At 46.5% G+C, this 22100-nt stretch overlaps 1 protein-coding gene across 4 annotated transcripts in view; it reads right to left on the bottom strand.

Annotated features, from left to right (window-relative positions):
* Nucleotides 1-22100, bottom strand: part of enpp2 (ectonucleotide pyrophosphatase/phosphodiesterase 2) — a 171509-nt gene that overhangs the window by 144311 nt on the left and 5098 nt on the right. For 2 of the 4 annotated variants that reach the window (XM_038809792.1, XM_038809790.1), the window contains exon 2: nucleotides 1078-1174. In XM_038809792.1, coding sequence (XP_038665720.1) covers nucleotides 1078-1174 — 97 coding nt within the window. Of the gene's footprint in view, nucleotides 1-1077; nucleotides 1175-1453; nucleotides 1996-22100 lie in introns of those variants that run through there. The other 2 variants (XM_038809789.1, XM_038809791.1) reach the window with 2 other exon arrangements.

Here is a 22100-nt window from a genome sequence, read left to right on the forward strand (position 1 = left end):
CACAGAAAATACCCATCCCAAATGCGATTGATGAGAATTGATGAGAATAAAACATCTATAGTTTTAATATATAAATATTTCCAAAATCACATCTGGTTTTTTTTAATGTGGTTAGTGTTCTGAACTGTGTTCTAGAACCTGATGCTGGGTACATAAACACAGCTCCACTGTTGTCATTTCCCTGTGTTACAGTTGGTGTTGAAAGAGATGTATCTAATCTTCCAGTTTCATTAGTTCATATTCAAATTAACAACACTCTTTGGTTGTTCTTGGCTGGAGCATTCAGGAATAATGTTGAGAAAATTACATTAGGGGCTTTTCACATTAACTTCTTTGCAGTGTTAATGTGACAATAAAGATTATTATTTATGCCCCAACCTCCTCCTCAGGCTTCTTTGGAAATAGACCCTGTCACCAGAACGCACAATAACGTTCTGAAACATTAAAAATTAACTCTCATTTAATTAACCCTATTTAGTGACATTGTTATTAGTAATTACTCTCTATTTTACATAGAAGCTTTTCTGTTGGTTTGAAGGTTTTTCCCCCCAATATGGTGTAGTCACTGCAGCAGAATACTCTAGGTTCTATAACATGATCAAATATATCGTGATTATAGGTGCAGACTAGACAAGGTTATCACAAGCTCGGCGACTTTCCTGGCGGGCGCGCACTGCCGACATGGACCTTCCATGTGCTAACATGTTTGCAAAGCTCTCTATCCTCCTTGTCTCCCCATCATTTCATGTCAAATTGCGGCTGGGGTTGCCTGCGATGATCATGAAATGCTGAAAGGTGCTGAAACAATACACCAGCGGAATATTGCTTTTTTTTCTTCATCTGCAGTCCAATCGCATGGTTTAAAGATTGGCCGCAGTTGTGTCAACTCCCAATGTTGAAAGTCGACGATTTGCAAGACAGGGACAGAGTATGGAAGAACCCTGGACTGGACACCGAATAAATAACAGCACAAAATAACATGGGAGGCCAGTCATAGTTACAGACTCTGTCCAATCTAATATCCGCTCTGCAAACTTTGCAAACCTTGTAAACAATGTACAAAAAAACCCGAAGTACCTTCACGAGTGCTTGTGTCTCCTGATCTTTGCAAGCGACGCGGGCTAAATCCTTGGCAAACATTTACCGCGACTATGAATGTCAACAATGAAATGATCTGCAAACAAAGATTTGTGTTAGTAAATATATCAAAAATAAAGAACAGTGATTAGAACCATGAGCAGGCTGAGACACTCGTACATCTTTTATTTCAATACTGCAGCCAATGCTCCCAGTGAGTTCCCCGTGTGCTGGAACCCACAACATACATGGTGCTATTTTCAGTTTAACTCCGAATCCCCACCAGCTCGCTTTGAGATCAAATGTTTGATCGGAGCCGGCTATCTCGAAGAGTCTATTGTTATTTTTGTGTTTTAGAAGACCACATTGCACATACCTGGGACAACTTTAGGTCACTGTTCTTCAACATGGTTGGGAAAACGGTGCTTCAAGTCAAAGTGAAGAGGGTTCCTTCCTCGCAATTCGCTTCCTCCCTACAACCCAGCCCCCCCCCCCCCCCCCGGAGAAAGCCCAGGCTGCAGTCCCACCTGTTCAGGTTGTCAATCTCTCACTGCCTCTCTGCTTTAACATGTTTCACATTGTACAACAGATGGGGATTTTTTTTCTTTTAAAATTAAACACAAAAAAAAGGATTACACCTTGCTAACAAAACCAAAACCTTGCCACGTTGTACAGCAAAGCTATTTTTCTCCCTTTTTTCTTCCCCCCCCAAAAAAAAATAAATAGCACGTGGATTCTCCCTGTCTTTTGTGTATTTTGTTTGAGCTGGTGAGGATCTCAGCTGTTGAGGCAGCTAAACGCCACCACTGTTGTTTTTCAAAGGCATCTTGTTCAGTACCAAATAGTGGAGTCTTTGTCTGAGGAAGAGGCAAGGCGAGCTGTGTGATGTACAGCTGTCCCCGCTAGCAGATCTCTTTTAAAACAGCGTTTGTTTAGTAGGAGTGAGTTTGTGCCAGCTTCCTGTCTGGCAGTTTACTCCCTTCCCTCCCCCTCCCCTTCTCAGCGATTAGAAAAATGGGAGAAAAAATATAGATTCTGTCGCAATCGTTTGGGCTTGAGCGCTCCCGTAAATAAACAACAACAACAAAAACCTCAAGGCTGGTTAGTAAACATCACCTAAAACTGGAAATCGACTTCAGCCCAGTGCGCAGTTTTAAGGGGGAAAAGCGATTTCCTTTTCTAACGCCCTCTGTCGAAACAAGTCACGACCTTTCCCCGGTTACCTGAGCGATAGGAACATCTTGAGGCTGCAAAGTTGTGCATAAAGCGTCATTTCACCACTATGTTTTGTGGTTTGTGAACAGGAAAAGACTGGGGGGGGGGGGGGGAGAGGGTGCAATATTCAATAAAAAGGCAAAGGAGATCTTTTCAGAAGAGATTTGTTTGCTGGCACTCTGATGGTCACAGAATTGACTGCGTTAATACTAAAAGAAAACAAGCAATGGCAAAATCTGTGACAGTTCAAATAACAGAAGAAACGTTTTTTGTTTTAAATGAAGGAAACCTCACGTTTTCTGCCCTTGTTATGATCATGACTACAGCTTGGGTCTTGACAGAATGAGATCAACGTGGATTTCTGCTCTGAAGAGTTTGAATGAGTTGTGCCAAGGACTGAGGCAGATAATAATAATCTTTATTAGTGTCGCAAGTAGGCTTACATCAACACTGCAATGAAGTTATTGTGAAAAGCCCCTAGTCGCCACATTCTGGCACCTGTTCGGGTACACAGAGGGAGAATTCAGAACGTCCAAATTACCTGACAGCACATCTTTTGGGACTTGTGGGAGGAAACCGGAGTGCCCAGAGGAAACCCACGCAGACACAGGGAGAATGTGCAAACTCCACACAGACAGTGTCTTAGTGCAAAGGCTCTGTATCTACATGTCACCCCACTGAAGAGACGCCTTATATTAAAGTATATGATGTGGTGATGCCAGCATTTGAGTGGAGTGAGCACAGTAAGAAGTCTTACAACACCAGATTAAAGTCCAACAGGTTTGTTTCAAATCACTAGCTTTCGGAGCACTGCTCCTTCCTCAGGTGAATGAAGAGGTAGGTTCCAGAAACATATATATATATATATATATATATATAAACAATGCTTTGAATGCGAGCATTTGCAAGTAATTAAGTCTTTACATTTCCAGAGAGAGGGGTAATCCCAGGTTAAACAGGTGTGAATTGTCTCAAGACAGGACAGTTGGTAAGATTTCACAAGCCCAGGCCAGATGGTATGGGGGTGAATGTAATGCAACATGAATCCCAGGTCCCGGTTGAGGCCATACTCATCTGTGCGGCATCATGTGAGAGTACCTTTAAGAAATGGGTGTTTATAAATGGGTGTGTATAGAAATATCTGTAGTGAGACTTCCGGTGTGCACCATGGAGTGAGTGGTCACACAGAGGCAGCTCCTGCCCAAGGTTACAGAAAAGAGCTCTTTTTTAAGCAACGCGGGTTGGAAGATCGATGAAAAGGCGTAGGTGAATGTTGGAGGAGTACTTTCCCACAGGAATGGTATGTTTTTTGGTTATCAGACCCTCAGAAACAGTGCAAGATTTGGCTGAAGCAGCAGCAGACAAAAGCCTCTGCAAGCATGAAGGCGGGGGAAGGGCCAGCTTAGAGGCCTCAAGCTGACTTGAGGGCCTTTATGAAAGCTGAATTCTAGCAGCAGAGGGAAGAACTGTGAAAAGATCTTACCAAGGCCATTGAAGAAGCGGGGACGGACTTCCGGTTGCGGTGATGCGGAGCTAAGCCGCACGTTCGGTGGCTCCCGCTATTTTCGGACTTTGGGGCTCTTTTAAGGGGCCGTAGTGTGCTGTTTGGACTTTTCCCCGTGTGGGAACACTCCTCAGATTCTCCACCGGTGGATGGCCTGGACTAGGAGTGGAGCGGTCAGAAAATCAGCTTTGGAGCAGAAAATGGTACGAGGCAGGAAAGGCAAGATGGCCGTGGGCGGGGAAGCAGCAGCGTGGCAGCAGTGGGCACGGGAGCAGCAGGAGCTGCTTCAGCGCTCCTTTAAATGAAATGAAAATGAAAATCGCTTATTGTCACGAGTAGGCTTCAATTAAGTTACTGTGAAAAGCCCCTAGTCGCCTGTCCGGGGAGGCTGGTACGGGAATCGAACCGTGCTGCTGGCCTGCTTCGTCTGCTTTAAAAGCCAGCGATTTAGCCCAGTGAGCTAAACCAGCCCCAGCCCCAGCCCCTAAGGAGCTGAAGGCAGAGATTCTGGAGCCGTTTAAGGCCTCCCTGGACAAGCTCATGGCGAGCCAGACGGCTCAGGGTGCGGAGATCCGAGAGCTTCAACAAAAGGCCAAAGTCCAAAGATGTGCGGGTTAGGTGGATTGGCCATGCTAAATTGCCCGTAGTGTCCTAAAAAGTAAGGTTAAGGGGGCGGTTGTTGGGTTACGGGTATAGGGTGGATACGTGGGTTTGAGTAGGGTGATCATGGCTCGGCACAACATTGAGGGCCGAAGGGCCTGTTCTGTGCTGTACTGTTCTATGTTCTATGTAGAGCGAGGATGAACTTCTGGGCCTGGCAGTGAAGGTGGAATCGCACGAGGCGCTCCATAAGAAATGGTCAGCGAGGCTGGAGGAGATGGAGAACCAGGCCCGTCGGAAGAACCTGCGGATTCTGGGCCTCCCAGAGGGGCTGGAATGTTCGGATTTGGGGGCCTATGTGGCTATGATGCTGAATGGGTGCGAGGTCATTCCCGGGACCCTTAGAGCTGGAGGATGCCCATCGGGTGCTGCTGAGGAAACCCAGGCAAAATGAGCCGCCTCGGGCGGTGCTGGTCTGTTTTCACCGCTTCGTCGACCGCGAGTGTGTGCTGCGTTGGGCGAAGGAGAGGAGTAGCAAGTGGGAGAATACGGTGTTCAGGATCTACCAGGACTGAAGTGCGGAGGTGGCGAAGAGAAGGGCTGGTTTTAACCGGGCGAAGGCAGTGCTCCACAAGAAAGGGGTCAAGTTTGGCCTGTTACAGCCGGCACACCTGTGGGTCACTTATAAAGACCACCAACTATATTACGACTCCCCGGAGGAGGCCTGGTCTTTTGTCCAGACAGAGAAGTTGGACCTGAACTGAGGACTGGGGGAACATTGTACACAGCCCGGAGGTTTTGTCCTCCTTGGTATCCTTTCGTTTTATCGGTTCTGTTGGATGATGTTGGTTTTTTGCCGTTCTGCTTTTTTTTTGCTTTTTGGGACTACACTTGGGCATTTGTTTTGTTTGGATTTTTATTTTCCTTCACCGGTTGGGAGGTTGGGTGGGGTTCGCGGTCCTGTTGGGTCATGTGCCCGTCTTTTCCCGCGTTTTGGGTCGGGGAGGGGGGGTTTGGGAGGGAAGCGGGGGCTTTTTTTCCCGCGCTAGAGGAGTAGTGGGCGGGACTGTCACTGGGTGGTTGTGTTGCAATGGGGAGGGTCTTTGGGGTGGCAGGAGCAGCCGGGGTCAGCAGGAGTCGGCTGGCTTACGGAAGTACAATAGAAGGGGTTACGCAGCTATGGGGGGGCCCTAGCTTGGGGGGGGGGGGGGGGGAAGGGTTTGTGGGGGGGAAAAAGGGGAGGGTTGCTGCTGAAGTGGTGAAGGAGCTGGAGCAGGTAGAGGGGGTCGGGATGGGGGTTTGCCGCTGTGGGGAATGGGCTGAGCGGGGGACGCGGGCACGTGGCGGATTACGGAAGGGTGATGGCTAGTCGACTGGGAAGGGGGGTAGATGGTCCCCTGATCCGGCTGATCACCTGGAATGTGAGGGGACTGAATGGGCCGGTTAAACGGGCCCGTGTGTTCGCGCACCATGATGGGGCTGAATGCGGATGTGGCTATGCTTCAGGAGACGCACCTGAAGGTGGCGGTTCAGGTTCGACTGAGGAAGGGATGGGTAGGCCAGGTGTTTCATTCGCTGGATGCAAAAAATCGGTGGGTGGCGATCCTGGTGGGGAAGAGGGTGTCGTTCGAGGCGTCGAATGTGGTGGCAGACAGCGGAGGGAGGTATGTGATGGTAAGCGACAATCTCCAAGGGGAGTGGGTGGTGCTGGTCAATGTATACGCCCCGAATTGGGATGATGCGGGTTTCATGCGGCGCATACCGGGCCGGATTCCAGATTTGGATTGCGAGGGTGGAGGATGCTGAGTATTCGGCGATGGCCATTTCTGACCACGCCCCGCACTGGGTGGACCTCGAGCTGGGGGAGGAGAGAGACCAGCGGCCGCTTTGGCACTTGGAGGTGGGGCTGCTGGCGGACGGGGAGGTGGGCGGGTGGGTCCGAGGATGTATCGAGAGGTATCTGGAGGCCAACGACAATGGGGAGGTCCGAGTGGGGACAGTCTGGGAGGCACTGAAGGCGGTGGTCAGGGGGGTGTTGATCTCCATTCGTGCGTACCGGGAGAGAAGGGAGCGGAGAGAGAGGGAGAGATTGGTGGGGGAGATGGTGAGGGTGGACAGGAGATATGCAGAGGCCCGGAGGAGGGATTGTTGCGGGAGCGGCGCAGCCTTCCGGCTGAGTTTGACTTGTTGACCACCAGAAAGGCGGAAGCTCAGTAGAGGAAGGCACAGGGAGCGGTGTATGAATATGGGGAGAAGGCGAGCAGGATGCTGGCGCACCAGCTCCGTAAGCGGGATGCGGCCAGGGAGATTGGTGGAGTTAAGGATCGGGGAGGAAATGTGGTGCTAAGGGGGGTAGACATCAATGGGGTCTTCAGGGACTTCTACGAGAAATTGTATCGGTCCGAACCCCTGGTGGAGGAGGGGGGGAATGGGGCGCTTTTTGGATCAGCTAAGATTCCCGAGGGTGGAGGAGGGACAGGTGGAGGGGCTGGGGGCGCCAGTTGAGCTGGAGGAACTGGTAAAGGGATAGGGAACATGCAATCGGGGAAGGCGCCGGGGCCGGATGGGTTCCCGGTCGAATTCTGTAAGATGTATGCAGACCTGTTGGGCCCCCTGTTGGTTAGGACCTTTAACGAGGCAAGGGAGGGGGGGGCTTTGCCCCGACGATGTCTCGGGCGCTGATCTCCCTGATTCTTAAGCGGGACAAGGATCCCCAGCAGTGTGGGTCGTACAGGCCGATCTCACTCTTGAATGTGGACGCCAAGCTGTTGGCAAAGATTTTAGCCACAAGGATAGAGGACTGTGTGCTGCAGGTTATCCACGAGGATCAAACGGGGTTTGTGAGGGGGAGGCAGCTGAACACCAACATACGGAGGCTCTTGAATGTTATAATGATGCCGGCGGTAGAAGGGGGAGGCGGAGATAGTGGTGGCACTGGACGCGGAGAAGGCCTTTGATAGGGTTGAGTGGGGGTACTTGTGGGAGGTGCTGGAAAGTTTTGGGTTTGGGGAGGGGTTTGTCAGGTGGGCGAGGCTGTTATATGAGGCCCCGATGGCGAGCGTGGTCACGAATAAGAGGAGGTCGGAGTATTTTCGGTTACACCGAGAGACGAGGCAGGGGTGTCCCTTGTCCCCCCTACTTTTTGCGCTGGCAATTGAACCCCTGGCCATGGTGCTAAGGGAGTCGAGAAACTGGAGGGGGCTGGTGCAGGGTGGGGAGGAGCACCGAGTGTCGCTCTATGCGGATGACCTATTGTTGTATGTGGCGGACCCGGTGGGGGGAATGCCGGAGGTGATGAGGATTCTCCGGGAATTTGGGGACTTTTCGGAGTACAAGTTCAACTTTGGGAAGAGCAAGCTGTTTGTGGTACACCCGGGGGACCAGGAGGGGGGGGGGGGGGGGGGGGGGGGGGGGTTGGTAGGCACCCATTGAAAAGGGCGGAGAGGAGCTTTAGGTACTCGGGGGTTCAGGTGGCCAGGAGCTGGGGGGCCCTGTATAAGCTTAACCTTACAAGGCTGGTGGAACAAATGGAGGAGGAGTTTAAGAGGTGGGACATGTTGCCGCTGTCTCTGGCGGGTAGGGTGTAGTCAGTCAAGATGGTGGTGCTTCCGAGATTTCTGTTCCTGTTTCAGTGCCTCCCCATCCTTATCCCGAAGGCCTTTTTCAGACGGGTTAACAGGAGCATTACGTTTGTGTGGGCACATGGGACAACGAGGGTGAGGAGGGTGTTCTTGGAGCGGGGCAGGGATAGGGGGGCTGGCACTGCCCAACCACTGTGGGTACTATTGGGCTGCCAATGCAGCGATGGTGCATAAGTGGGTGATGGAGGGGCAGGGGGCAGCATGGAAGAGGATGGAGATGGCGTCCTGTGTGGGTACGAGCCTGGAGGCGCTGGTGACGGCGCCACTGCCGTTCCCTCCAACGAGGTATACCACGAGCCCGGTGGTGATGGCTACACTCAAAATTTGGGGGCAATGGAGGTGGCACAGGGGGGAGGTGGGGGCCTCGATGGGATCCCCGATACGGGGGAACCACCGGTTTGTTCCGGGGAGAATTGATGGCGGGTTCGAGTTGCCACAGGGCAGGTATCAGGAGGTTGGGGGACCTGTTTATAGACGGGAAATTTGCGAGCCTGTGTGAGCTGTTGAGGAAGTTCGGGCTCCCCCCAGGGAACGCCTTTCGGTACATGCAGGTGAGGGCGTTTGTCAGGCGGCAGGGTGCTCTCGGGGGTGTGGGTTGGGGAGGGGAGGATCTCGGCGGCGTACCAAGTGATGCAGGAGATGGATGAGGCCTCGGTTGAGGAGTTGAAGGGTAAATGGGAGGAGAAGCTGGGTGAGGAGATTGAGGAGGAGATGTGGGCGGACGCCCTGGGGAGGGTGAGCTCCTCCCTCTTCTTGTGCAAGGCTTGGCCTCATACAGTTTAAGGTGCTGCACAGGGCTCACATGACCGGGACAAGGATGAGCCGGTTCTTTGGGAACGAGGACAGGTGTATTAGGTGCTCAGGGAGTCCAGAAAATCATGCCCATATGTTCTGGGCATGTCCAGCATTGGGGGAATATTGGAAGGGCATGGCAGGGACTTTGTCGAGGGTGGTAGGATCCAGGGTCAAACCGGGCTGGGGGCTCGCAGTATTTGGGGTTGCGGAGGAGCCGGGAGTGCAGCAGGCGAAAGAGGCCGGTGTTCTGGCCTTTGCATCCCTGGTAGCCCGGCGGAGGATTCTTCTTCAGTGGAAGGACGCGAGGCCCCCAAGCGTGGAGGTCTGGGTCAACGACATGGCAGGGTTTCTCAAGCTGGAGAAGGTGAAATTTGCCCTAAGGGGATCAGTGCAGGGGTTTTTCAGGAGGTGGCAGCCATTCCTGGACTTCCTGGCAGAACGATAGAAACAGGCCAGCAGCAGCAGCAGCAGAAACCCGGGGGCGGAGGGGGGGAGGCGGGGGGGGGGGGGGGGGGGGGGGGAAGTGAGGGGGGGGGGGGGGGAGTGAGGGAGGGGATGTTTTGTTGTTTTGTAATAAAGGGACGGGCATAGTTGTTCTGTGCCAATGTCGGGCATTAATTCATTTCCTCTTCTGTGTATACAGTACACGGGGGGGGGGGGGGCTTCTGTCCTGTCTATTGAAGGGATGGGCATATGTTTTGGAGGAATGATGGGTGTTAGTTTATCTCTTCTGCTGTGTATGCGCGGGGGGGGGGGGGGGGGGGGAGACTGTTCTTTGTAAAAAATAAAATTCTGTCTTTTTGTTGTTGATATTATGCAAGAATTTGAATAAAAATTATTTTTTTTTAAAAAGAAATATCTGTAGTGAGATTACCTTTAAGAAATGGGTGTTTATTACTGCAGTGATGTCAGTGAGTGAGTGGAGCTGGGCTGTCTGCCAGCTTTTTACTTTTGCTTTAGGCTGTTTGCTGCAGGGTCTGTTTTAGTTTTGTTTTCAGAGCTGGATAGCTGCAGTCACAGCCGTAAGGTGTTTTTGAGTCTCTCTCTGTAATCGAAAGACTGCAAATCAATCTTGGTGGTTTAAAACTAATAACAGTAGTGACTTTAACCTGATGTGCTTCTGGTAAAAGGTGTTTTACGTCCTATGGATGTTAAAAGGAAAGCTTAAAGGATTACTTAGTGTTGTATTCTTTGGATATTGTATTTGAATTGATGGTTGCTAAGATGTTCACTGTATGTTTTAAAAAGATTAACTTGAGTTCATGGAATAAACATTGTTTTGCTTTGAAAAATAGTTTTCCATTTCTGCTCTACCACTCCTGTAGAATGGGCTGTGTGCTCCCCATACCAAAATCTATTAAAAGTTGTGGGCCAGGTGAACTCCATGATACATTTTGGGATTCTCTAAACCCTGGCCCATAACAGCGGAACTTGGCTATAATTTTCTGTTCGCCGATTCTGTGTTGTCACGCGTCCTGAAGGCCGCCTTGGAGAATGCTTACCCGGAGATCAGAGGCTGAATGCCCTTGACTGCTGAAGTGTTCCCCGACTGGAAGGGAACATTCCTGCCTGGCGATTGTTGCGCGATGTCCGTATATCGTTGTCACAGCGTCTGCATGGTCTCGCCAATGTGCCACGCCTCGGGACATCCTTTCCTGCAGCGTATGAGGTACACAACATTTTCCAAGTCGCACGAGTATGTACCGCGTATCTGGTGGTACCCATGTCGATGATCTGACACGTCAAAGGACAAAGGGTTGTTCCTTCAAACAACCGCGCAACCTCAAACAAACCATTGTTTGCAGCAAACTACCCAGCCTTCAGAACAGCGACCAGAACACCACACAACCCTGCCATGGCAATCTCTGCAAGACGTGCCAGATCATTGACATGGGTACATGAGAACACCACTCACCAGGTACGCAGTACATACTTGTGCGACTTAGCCAATGTTGTGTACCTCATACGCAAATCCTACCAACTGTCCTATCTTGAGACAATTCACACCTCTTTAACCTGGGGTTACCCCTCTCTCTGGAAATGTAAAGACTTAATTACCTGCAAATGCTCGCATTCAAAGCATTGTCTTGCATCTTTGACTTTGTCTATATATATGTTTCAGGAACCTACCTCTTCATTCACCTGAGGAAGGAGCAGTGCTCCGAAAGCTAGTGATTTGAAACAAATCTGTTGGACTTTAATCTGGTGTTGTAAGACTTCTTACTGTGCTCACTCCAGTCAAATGCTGGCATCTCCACATCATATATTTTAATATAAGGCCTCTCTTCAGTTGGACTTTAACCTGGTGTTGTAGGGCTTCTTATTAAAATATATAACTAGGCATTCTAGTATGGATAGTTTTGAGCAACCCATGATACATTTGTTTACTCAAAGAGTTAGTACAATGAAAGTGCAATCATCATCTTTAAATTAATGGCTGGTACTTTTGATGAACTGTAACAATCCCAATCACTAACAATTGGATTAATAACTCTATCATTTCTGATCATCGATCTTGAAACACCGCCATTACCAGAAGTAATGGTTTGCTCAATATTCTTACCTAACTACGGCATAAAGATGCTTGTATTTCAAAATGTACAACTAGGCACATGGAAGCAAATATTGCAGATCCTAATCTGAAGCAAAACTGGAAAGTGCAGGAAACATTCAGCAGTTTAGGCAGAATCTACAAAGGAAGTACCAATACTGGCAGCTCCGGCATAGTCCGTTATCTAACTACTCTTAAATAGTTATGCAAGACAGCCACACACACGCAACCTTTCTTTACAGATGCTGTCTGAGTCACTGAGTGTTCTCAGCAACTTAAAAGGGGAAATAGGTGGAATGGAAAAATTTACAGGAAAGAGCGTGGTCATACACAATTGGATTGATTTTTCAAGTGGGCAGCGCAATGGGGAAAAGCAAATTACTGCGGATACAGGAATCTGAAACAAAAACAGAAAGTCCTGGACAATCTCAGCAGGTCTGACAGCATCTATGGAGAAGGAAGCGAACGTATCGAGACAGGATGACTCTTTGTCAATGCTATGGGGTGAATGGTCTCATTCTGTATTGTAAGATTCAATGAAGGAGATGGAGGGATATGCTGAACGAGTAATGAAAGATGAAGGCAGCAGAATCCATGTTTGAAAGTTTCCTCCATGGCACAGGCCTATGAAACTTGGCTCAGCACCAAGGTGCGGAATCAGGTTGGCCATTTTAAAAGGGAAAACCATAATGGCAGAATCTGTTTAAGCACATTGAGTGCAAGAGGTTGTTTAATACCATTTCAGCAGCAGAAAAGTGGATCAGTTTTAAAGCTGAGAAGGCAGAATAAACACCGACTAAACAAGTGGAATACTAAATGGATCAACACATTAATATTAAAGTAAATGCCCTGCACAAATCATGCAGGGAGAAACAGGAATGAATTTAATGGGATGAATCAAAGGAGTTAGAGGAGCTAAGAATGGCCGAGGAAAAGCCCATCTGCTGAGGCAACTTGTAAGGGTGATATACTTCCCAGTGTTTCAGCAGTAATAGGATGATCAGAGACAAGGTGAGAATCATAAAAGATGCAATCAGGCTTGAAATAAGGAATGAGCAAGAGATAGTAAATATTTTTGAATTATTTGCTTCAGCAATATCCCTCTCTCCACAGATGCTGTTAAAAATGGAAGACATGAGCAATGTGCCCTCCCTAACCATAAATAATGGAAGAGCATTAATTACTTATCAATAAATTTGATGCGGGTCCTTGACAGACTTAAAGGATTCAAAGTAAGTAACACCCCAGGAATAGGTGGCAACTTTTCCAGAGGACGAAGGAGGTTTGTGAGACAATAATGTTCATTATGAGTGATTCATTAGAAACTGGGGTATACGAGTAGATTTGAAAAAATGGTTCCCATTTTCAAAAAGAGATACGGACAACTACAGACCGATTTATCTTACTTCCCATCTTAAATAATGGCACTGATTATCAAGAGTTAAATTTGAGGATTGCCTGTACAATCATGAACAAAACAGCTTTTGTTATGGATTCAGAAGAGGATGGTCAACTTCCATGATGTTATTTTTTTGAGAATGTGCCATCACATGTGTACTGTGGAAATCCCGGCACTCAGTCTCCAAAAAACACATGTTTCATACAAAAAGCTTTCACAAACCTGCAGGGATTTGGGATAAATCTTGGAAGTGAACAAGAAATTGGCTTATGAATAGAAACCAATGAGTATTTGTTGGAGAGGATATGTTGGATGGGGAGAGGTACTGAAAAGGATGCCCCTGGGATCAACGTTGGAACCAGAATAGCTTCTAATTTACATCAATGACTTGGATTATGCAATTCATAGCAAATTGTTTAAATGTACAGATATCAAACTAGGAAGAACACTCAGAGGAGGCCACTCAGAAATGATGAAATGTGCCAATCAAAATATGTAAGTAGGCAGAACAGCAGCTAAATCCTAATGCAGGAAAATGTAAAGTACAATACAGGGGTCATAAGGGTGACACATATGTTCCACTTTGATTTTGAAATCACTAAGAATTTCATGAAAGAGATTTTACTGGAATCGTCCACTCAAAATGCTAACCAATGGAGAGTAGCAAGAAACAATACCAACAGAATCAGGGACTATAAAGACAACACAGAAGAGTACAAATCATAGGAAGTTGTGTTAAAACTATTCTCACTTCAAAACAGAATTTAAGCATTCTACGCAATCTGATCATCAAGGCCCGGGGAGATGTAGAAGTGCAGAACGGAGGCAAAAGGTAGATTTCCTGGTCTTAATAAAACCTGACTAATGAGGAAAGATTGCAAAAGTTTGTATTTTAGAGCCTGTTAGTGACATTATGGTGGTACAAAAGATAGAATGGAAAATGTAAATCAAAATTACTTTGAACTAAACTGAAAGAACAGGACAACAATAACTTGTATTTATATTGTTCCTTTAATGGAAGCAAAGTACTGTACACACCCCTGTCTCCATCAACGGAGCCCGGATGGAGATGGTTAACAGCTTCAAATTCACCAAAAATCTGTCCTGGTCCACCCATGTCAACACTACTACCAAGAAAGCACAACAGCACCTATACTTCCTCAGGAAACTAAGGGATTTCAGCATGTTGACACTGACTCTTACCAGCGTTTATAGATGCACCATAGAAATCATCCTATCTGGCTGCATCATAGTCTGGTATGGCAACTGCTCGGCCCAAGACCGCAAGAAACTACAGAGAGTCGTGAACACAGCCCAGTCCATCACACGAACCTGCCTCGATGCCTCCCATCCATTGACTCCATCTACACCTCCCGCTGCCTGGGGAAAGTGGGCATCATAATCAAAGACCTCTCCACCTGGCTTACTCACTCTTCCAACTTCTTCCATTGGGCAGGAGATTCAAAAGTCTGAGAACAGGCACGACCAGATTCAAAAACAGCTTCTTCCCCGCTTTTACCAGACTCCTAAATGACCCTCTCTGGACTGACCTCATTAACACTACACTCCTGTATGCTTCACCCACAGCCGGTGTCTATGTATTTACATTGTGTACCTTGTGTTGTCCTTTTATGTATTTTCTTTTTATTTTAATTTCTTTTCATGTACTAAATAATCTGTTTGAGTTGCTCGCAGAAAAATATTTTTCATTGTACCTTGGTACATATGACAATAAACCAATCCAAATCCAAATATAATAAAATGTTGCAAGACAGGAGCATTACAAAGCAAACTTAAAAAAAAAACATTTAGAGTCCCCAATTCTTTTTTTCCAATTAAGGGGCAATTTAGCGTGGCAAATCCACCTACCCTGTACATCTTTTGGGTTGTGGGGGTGAGACCCACGCAGACATGGGGAGAATGTGCAAACTCCACACGGACAGTGACCCAGGACAGGAATCAAACCCGGGTCCTCAGGGCTGTGAGGCAGCAATGCCAACCACTGCACCACTGTTCTGCTCAACAAAGCAAACTTTAATGCTGAGCCGCATAGGGAAATATTAGGGCAAATGATTAAAAGCTTGATCAAAGAGGTAGTTTTTTTTGGAGTGTCTTAAAGGAAAGAGGAGTAACAGAGTGGAGAGGTTTACACAGAGAATTCGACAGCTTCGGGCCTTGGTTATTGAAGGCACGGCCACAAATTTATTAATAGAGCTAATAAAATTGGGGATGTTCAAGAGGCCAGGATTGATGGAGTGCAGAAATACCTGTGCACATTTGTAAGAAGCTTCTTCAACCACTGTTTTAATGAAGCCATTAACGTATTAGTTTTAAATGAGTTGATGACTCTGTTAAAATAAGGGGCAAAAGAATTTTACACTTGTGTGTTTTGCATTAATACATTATTTTTTGAAGTTTTTTTCAAGGCACTAGTCTCTGAACATCAGGGATCGCCTGGGTTCCAGTTAGACGCCTGAAACCATGTTCAATTCTCTGGCTGGAGTTACTGAATAGAATCTAGGGTCCAGATCCCTGGATGAATTTTATCAATCCCTAGCTCAGGTCATGGTTCAGACTGAGATTAAGTTACTCAGCACAGAAAGGGAATTAAATCTGGGACCTTCTTTGGTACTATTTTAACCAACATGTAAAAGTGAGGGTGGGGGAAGAAAAATATAATCGCACGTTAGCCACAAATTACTGGGAAATATATAGAGACAAATTCACAGGGAAATTACAGGTAGTATAAAAACTATACAGCAGTGATAATGAGAGACTTTAATTATTTTAATATAGATAGTGACAGTATTGGTGTAAAGGGAAGCGAAGGGGATGAGTTTCTGAAGCGTGTTCAGAAGAATTTTCTTGGTCAGTATATTGCTGGCCGAACAAAGGAGGAGGCATTACTGAATTTGGTTCTGGGATATGACGTGAATCAAGTGCTAGGAGGGGAACATTTAGGGAACAGTGATCATAGTATCATAAGGGTCAGGTTAGCCATGGAAATGGGCAAAGAGAAATTTAAAGTAAAACTACTTAACTGGAGGAAGGCCAATTTCTGTAAGGTGAGAACAGATATGGTTCAAGTAAGTTAGGCAAATTCAAAGATTAGGCAAAACTGTAACAGAATAATGGGCTTTCTTTAAAGAGATGATCGAGTAAAAGTTGAGGTACATTCTCAAGAGGGGGAAAGTAGGACAACCAAAGCCAGAACTCCCGAGATAACAAAAGAGATGGAGAGTAAGATGAAATAGAAAAAGGCTGCATCTGGCAAATATCAGGTCGATAATGTAAAAGTATAAATTTAGAATATAGAAAGTTCAGAGGAAAAGTGAAAAAAAAAATGAGGCAAAGTGAGGGTATGTGGAGACTGACAGCTAACGTAAAGGAAAATCCAAAAATCAACAATAGCCACATAAACCGTAAGAGGAAATAAAAAGGCGGGGCCAATTAGGGACCATATGAGGGATCTAGACAGGGAATTAGGTGGCATGACTGCTTTGAGTAATTTGTATCTATCTTTACCAAGGAAGAAGATGCTGGAAAAGTAATGGTGAAAGAGGGGGTTGTTGAGATCCTTAATGGATTAAAAATTATGTAATGGAAAGGCAGGCTGCATTTTATGTTAATACATCACCAGGACTGGATGGGTTGTATCCAAGGACACTGAGGGAATAAGGGTGGAAATTGTAGAGGTGCTACCCACAATCTTTCAATTCTCCTTCGTTAAGGGTTGGTACCAGAGGACTGGAGAATTGCAAATGCTACGCTCTTGTACAAAAACTTATGTAAGGATAAACCCAACAACTATAACCAATAAGTTTAACTTCAGTGGTGGGAAAAAATTTAGAAAAAATGATTCAGGACAAAATTAACACACTTGGATATGTATTAAATAGGAAAAGCCTGCTTGGATTTAACAAAGGAAAATGGCATATAACTAACATGATTGAGTTTTTGATGAGATGACAGAGAGGGTTGATGAGGGTAATGTGGTTGATGTAGTGTACATGGATTTCCAAAAGGCATTTAATAAGTGGTCACGTAGAGGAAGTGGCTGAAAAGGCATTAGGGATTTTGGGCTGAATAAATAGAGGTATAGAATATAAAAACAAGGAAGTAAAGATGAACATCTATAAAAGATTGGGTCAGTCCAAATCTGGACACCACAATCTCAGAAAAATGTAAAGGCTTTAAAGGGATACCAGAAAAGAATTACAAGAATAGTTCAATGGATAAGGGGCTTCAATTAAGTGAATAGATCGGAGAAGCTGAGGTTCTTCTCCTTAGAGAAGAGAAGCTGAGAGAGACTTGCTAGAGGCGTTCAAAATCATGAGGGGCCTCAGTAGAGTAGACAGGGGATAACTATTTGCATTAGTGGAAATATTGGGAACCATAGAATGCTAATTTAAGGTAATTGGGGGGAAAAAAGAGATGGGCGGCAGGGTGGTGCACTGCTGCCTTACGGCGCCGAGGACCTGGTTTGATCCCGGCCCTAGGTCACTGTCCGTCTGGAGTTTGCACATTCTCCCTGTAACTACATGGGTCTCACCCCCACAACCCAAGGATATGAAGGGTAGGTGGGTTAGCCAAGCTAAAATTGCCCCTTAATTGGAAAAAAAAGCATTTTAAAGATTAACCAGAGATCGCACAAGGAAAATCTTTTTTACACAGCGTGTGGTTAGGATCTGGAATGCACTGAGAGAATGGTGGAGGCATATTTAATCATGGCTTTCAAAAGATAGGCGAATATCTGAAGAGAACAAAATGCTGGGCCACGGGGAAAAGGTCAGGGAGGGGTGCCAGCTGAGTTACTCTTGTAGAGCACCAACAGAGTCAAAGACAGACTGAATGGCTTCCTTCTGTGCTGTAACCAATTTATGATTTTATGGTACGAAGTCATGCAGGGTATGATATGTACATCTGAGCTGAAGTCTTTCATTGATAGAATTAATGTCCGGAATTAATTAAAGTTTCATTGAAGTGATCATTAATTGCATAACCCTGCAACCTTTCAAATTTCTGATCACACTTTGAAGCAAGCTTTAAGAATTATGATGGCTTCACATATAATTTGTTTGATTAAAATGCACAATAAGCATGCACAGAATTCCAGGATTTGTTTTAGCAATCAGTTCTGATAAATCAAGCAAATTTTCCTTGCAGTAAACCAAATGTTAAGCTGCCCCAAAAGTTTATTTAACTGATTGAGGATATATTGTTTAAGAAATTGGGCAAGAATGGTGCAAAAATTAACAGAACAACTTGATGATTGTGGCAGCACCGAAAAACTACAAACCTAATCTGATAAAAGAAATCTGAGAAAACTAAAGGTCACTTTTGTTGCTATATTTATCTGGTTGTAAATACAGCGGTCAATACAGTCGCCTTCCTTAATCCTAATTATGTTTGCTCTAGAGTCGCCAGGTATCTTTCGATACCGCCACAAGGTTCAAACCCGAATACTGATCAAAGAACCAATGCACCAGTTAGTTAGTTCAAAGTCAATATTATTTATTTACACACACAGTAATATCTACTCAGGCACAAACTACCACAAACTAAACTATCTCTAACGCTAACGCCTATACTTAACTTCGGGTGCCCACTCAGTCAGAGGAACAATGGCCGTTGTTCGTATCTGAGGCTGTTGGGTTCGAAGAGGCACAGGAGTACAGCTAAGGTCGTCCGTCTGGTAACGAGCATTGACCATGGACTTACTTGCTTCTGTTGCAGTTGGTGGACGGGTGTCTCCGCTTTGAGAGCCGAGTCCAAGAGAGCGATTCTCTCTCGGGGGCTTCTTCTTATACCTGAAGGAACTTTGCACGCTTTTGGGCGGGCCTTGACCTTGGCCCCGATTAATTGGGCCATATCTTGATCACTCGTATTGATCTTGACCAATAAAGGGGTGGGTGCCCTGATGGCTGGGGGTGTCCTAGGTGGCCGTTGGCCTTGCTTTGTGTCTTTCTGGCGCCGGGGTGTCTGCAATAGTATCGGTTACTTGAATGTCTTTCCTTTGATCCCGGAGGTGGGCCATCAATATGCTAATCGACCTACAGTTTCAGTCTCGTCTGGGAGTTGCCTTTTCAATACGCATCCAGGCTCTGTGCCTGCCTGCTTTCCGAACATTGTCCATATTTCCCTACAGTCATTGTGATCATCCATTTTGTATTCTGGAAGTGACCATCCCAGATGGCTACACTTTTACCCTCATCAATTCTGAGGGTTCAAATTTAAGCATTTCTACCTGCTGTAAATGGGATGGTAGCTGCCAGAAAATTACATCAGGCCACTGACTTGAGCTGGGCTCAGTGGCAGCACTCTCCATAGAATCCCTACAGTACAGAATGTGGCTATTCGGCCCTCCACCGAGACCCAATCTCCCACCCCATCCCCTTAACCGTGTGCATTAATCATGGCCATTGAAATAAATCTGCACAACCCTGGACACTAAGGTGCAATTTAACAAGGCCAATCCACCTAACCTGCACATCTTTGGACTGTGGGAGGAAACCGAAGCATCTGGAGGAAACCCACACAGAGATGCAGAGAACATGCAAACTTCACGCAGTCAGCCAAGGCCAGAATCTGGGTCCCTGGCATTGTGAGGCAACAGTGTCAATCACAGTGCCACTGTGCTGCCCTCGTGTCTGAGTCAAAAATCATGGGTTCAAGTACCATGTCAGAGCCTTGAGCGCATAACTCAGTCTGACACTTTAACACAGTGCTGATGTAGTGATAGCTAGCAGAGGTGTTATTTTTGCAGATGAGATGTAAAACCGAGGTCCCATCTGCCCTCTCAGGTGGATGCTTTTTTTCCCCCTTTATTCGTTCAAAGGATATGGGTGTCACTGGGAAGGCCAGCATTTGTTGTCCATCCCTAATTGCCTTTGAATTGGCAGAGAGCTGCAAGAGTCAACCACATTGTATGGCAGGGGCTGGGCACCGGAGCAATAGGCCAAAAGGTAAAAAAATTAAGGGAGAACTAGGAAATAGGGCCAGTATGGCTCTGAGGAAGAGCAGACAGGGAGATGTTGCTGAAAACAGCAGGACTGGTGGCCTGAAGTGCATATGTTTTAATGCAAGAAGTATAACAGGTAAGGCAGATAAACTTAGAGCTTGGATTAGTACTTGGAATTATGATGTTGTTGCCATTACAGAGACCTAGTTGAGGGAAGGACAGGATTGGCAGCTAACAGTTCCAGGATTCAGATGTTTCAGGTGGGATAGAGGGGGGTGTAAAAGGGGTGGTGGAGTTGCGCTACTGGTTAGGGAGAATATCACAGCTGTACTGCGGGAGGCACCTCAGAGGGCAGCGAGGCTATATGGGTAGAGATCAGGAATAAGAAAGGTGCAGTCACAATGTTAGGGGTTTACTACAGGCCTTCCAACAGCCAGCGGGAGATAGAGGAGCAGATTGGTAGACAGATTTTGGAAAGGAGTAAAAGCAACAGGGTTGTTGTGATGGGAGACGTTAACTTCCCCAATATTGACTGGGACTCACTTAGTGCTGGGGGCTTGGACGGGGCAGAGTTTGTAAGGAGCATCCAGGAGGGCTTCTTAAAACAATATGTAGATAGTCCAACGAGGGAAGGGGCTGTATTGGACCTGGTATTGGGGAATGAGCCCGGACAGGTTGTAGAAGTTTCAGTAGGTGAGCATTTTGGGAACAGTGACCATAATTCAGTAAGTTTAAAGTGCTGGTGGACAAGGATAAGAGTGGTCCTCGGGTGAATGTGCTAAATTGAGGGAAGGCTAATTAAAGCAATATTATGCGGGAACTGAAGAACGTAGGTTGGGGGCAGATATTTGAGGGTAAATCAACATCTGATATGTGGGAGGCTTTCAAATGTCAGTTGAAAGGAATTCAGGACTGGCATGTTCCTGTGAAGAAGGAGGATAAATATGGCAAATTTTGTGATCCTTGGATAACGAGGGATATGTAGGCCTCGTCAAAAAGAAAAAGGAGGCATTTGTCAGGGCTAGAAGGCTGGGAACAGACAAAGCGTGTGTGAAATATAAGTAAAGTAGGAAAGAACTTAAGCAAGGAGTCAGGAGGGCTAAAAGGGGTCACAAAAAGTCACTGGCAAAGGGTTAAGGAAAATCCCAAGGCTTTTTACACGTACATAAAAAGCAAGAGGGTAGCCAGGGAAAGGGTTGGCCCACTCAAGGATAGGGGAGGGAATCTATGTATGGAGCCAGAGGAAATGGGCGAGGTACTAAATGAATACTTTGGATCAGTATTCACCAAAGAGAAGGAATTGGTGGATGTTGAGTCTGGCAAAGGGTGTGTAGATAGCCTGGGTCACATCGAGATCCAAGAAGACGAGGTGTTGGGCGTTTTGAAAAATATTAAGGTAGATAAGTCTCCAGGGCCTGATGGGATCTACCCCAGAATACTGAAGGAGGCTAGAGAGGAAATTGCTGAGGCCTTGACATAAATCTTTGAATCCTCACTGTCTTCAGGTGATGTCCCGAAGGACTGGAGAATAGCCAATGTTGTTCCTTTCTTTAAGAAGGGTATCAAGGATAATTCAGGGAACTACAGGCCGGTGAGCCTTACGTCAGTAGTAGGGAAATTACTGGAGAGAATTCTTCGAGACAGGATGTACTCCCATTTGGAAACAAGGGGTCGTATTAGCGAGACGCAGCATGGTTTTGTGAAGGTGAAGTCGTGTCTCACTAACTTGATAGAGTTTTTCGAGGAGGTCACAGAGATGATTGATGCAGGTAGGGCAGTGGATATTGTTTATATGGATTTCAGTAAGGCCTTTGACAAGGTCCCTCATGGCAGACTGGTACAAAAGGTGAAGTCACACGGGATCAGAGGTGAGCTGGCAAGATGGATACAGAACTGGCTAGGTCATAGAAGGCAGAGGGTAGCAATGGAAGGGTGCTTTTCTGATTAGAGGGTTGTGACTAGTGGTGTTCCGCAGGGATCAGTGCTGGGACCTTCGCTGTTCGTAGTATATATAAATGATTTGGAGGAAAATGTAACTGGTCTGATTAGTAAGTTTGCGGATGCCACAAAGGTTGGTGGAATTGTGGCTAGCGATGAGGACTGTCAGAGGATTCAGCAGGATTTAGATTGTTTGGAGACTTGGGCGGAGAGATGGCAGATGGAGTTTAATCCGGACAAATGTGAGGTAATGCATTTTGGAAGGTCTAATGCAGGTCGGGAATATACAGTGAATGGTAGAACCCTAAAGAATATTGAAAGTCAGAGAGATCTAGGTGTACAGGTCCACAGGTCCCTGAAAGGGGCAATACAGGTGGAGAAGGTAGTCAAGAAGGCATACGGCAGGCTTGCCTTTGTTG

The sequence above is a fragment of the Scyliorhinus canicula genome, chromosome 10, assembly GCF_902713615.1.
Source record: "Scyliorhinus canicula chromosome 10, sScyCan1.1, whole genome shotgun sequence".
In the NCBI taxonomy this organism is placed as follows: domain Eukaryota; kingdom Metazoa; phylum Chordata; class Chondrichthyes; order Carcharhiniformes; family Scyliorhinidae; genus Scyliorhinus; species Scyliorhinus canicula.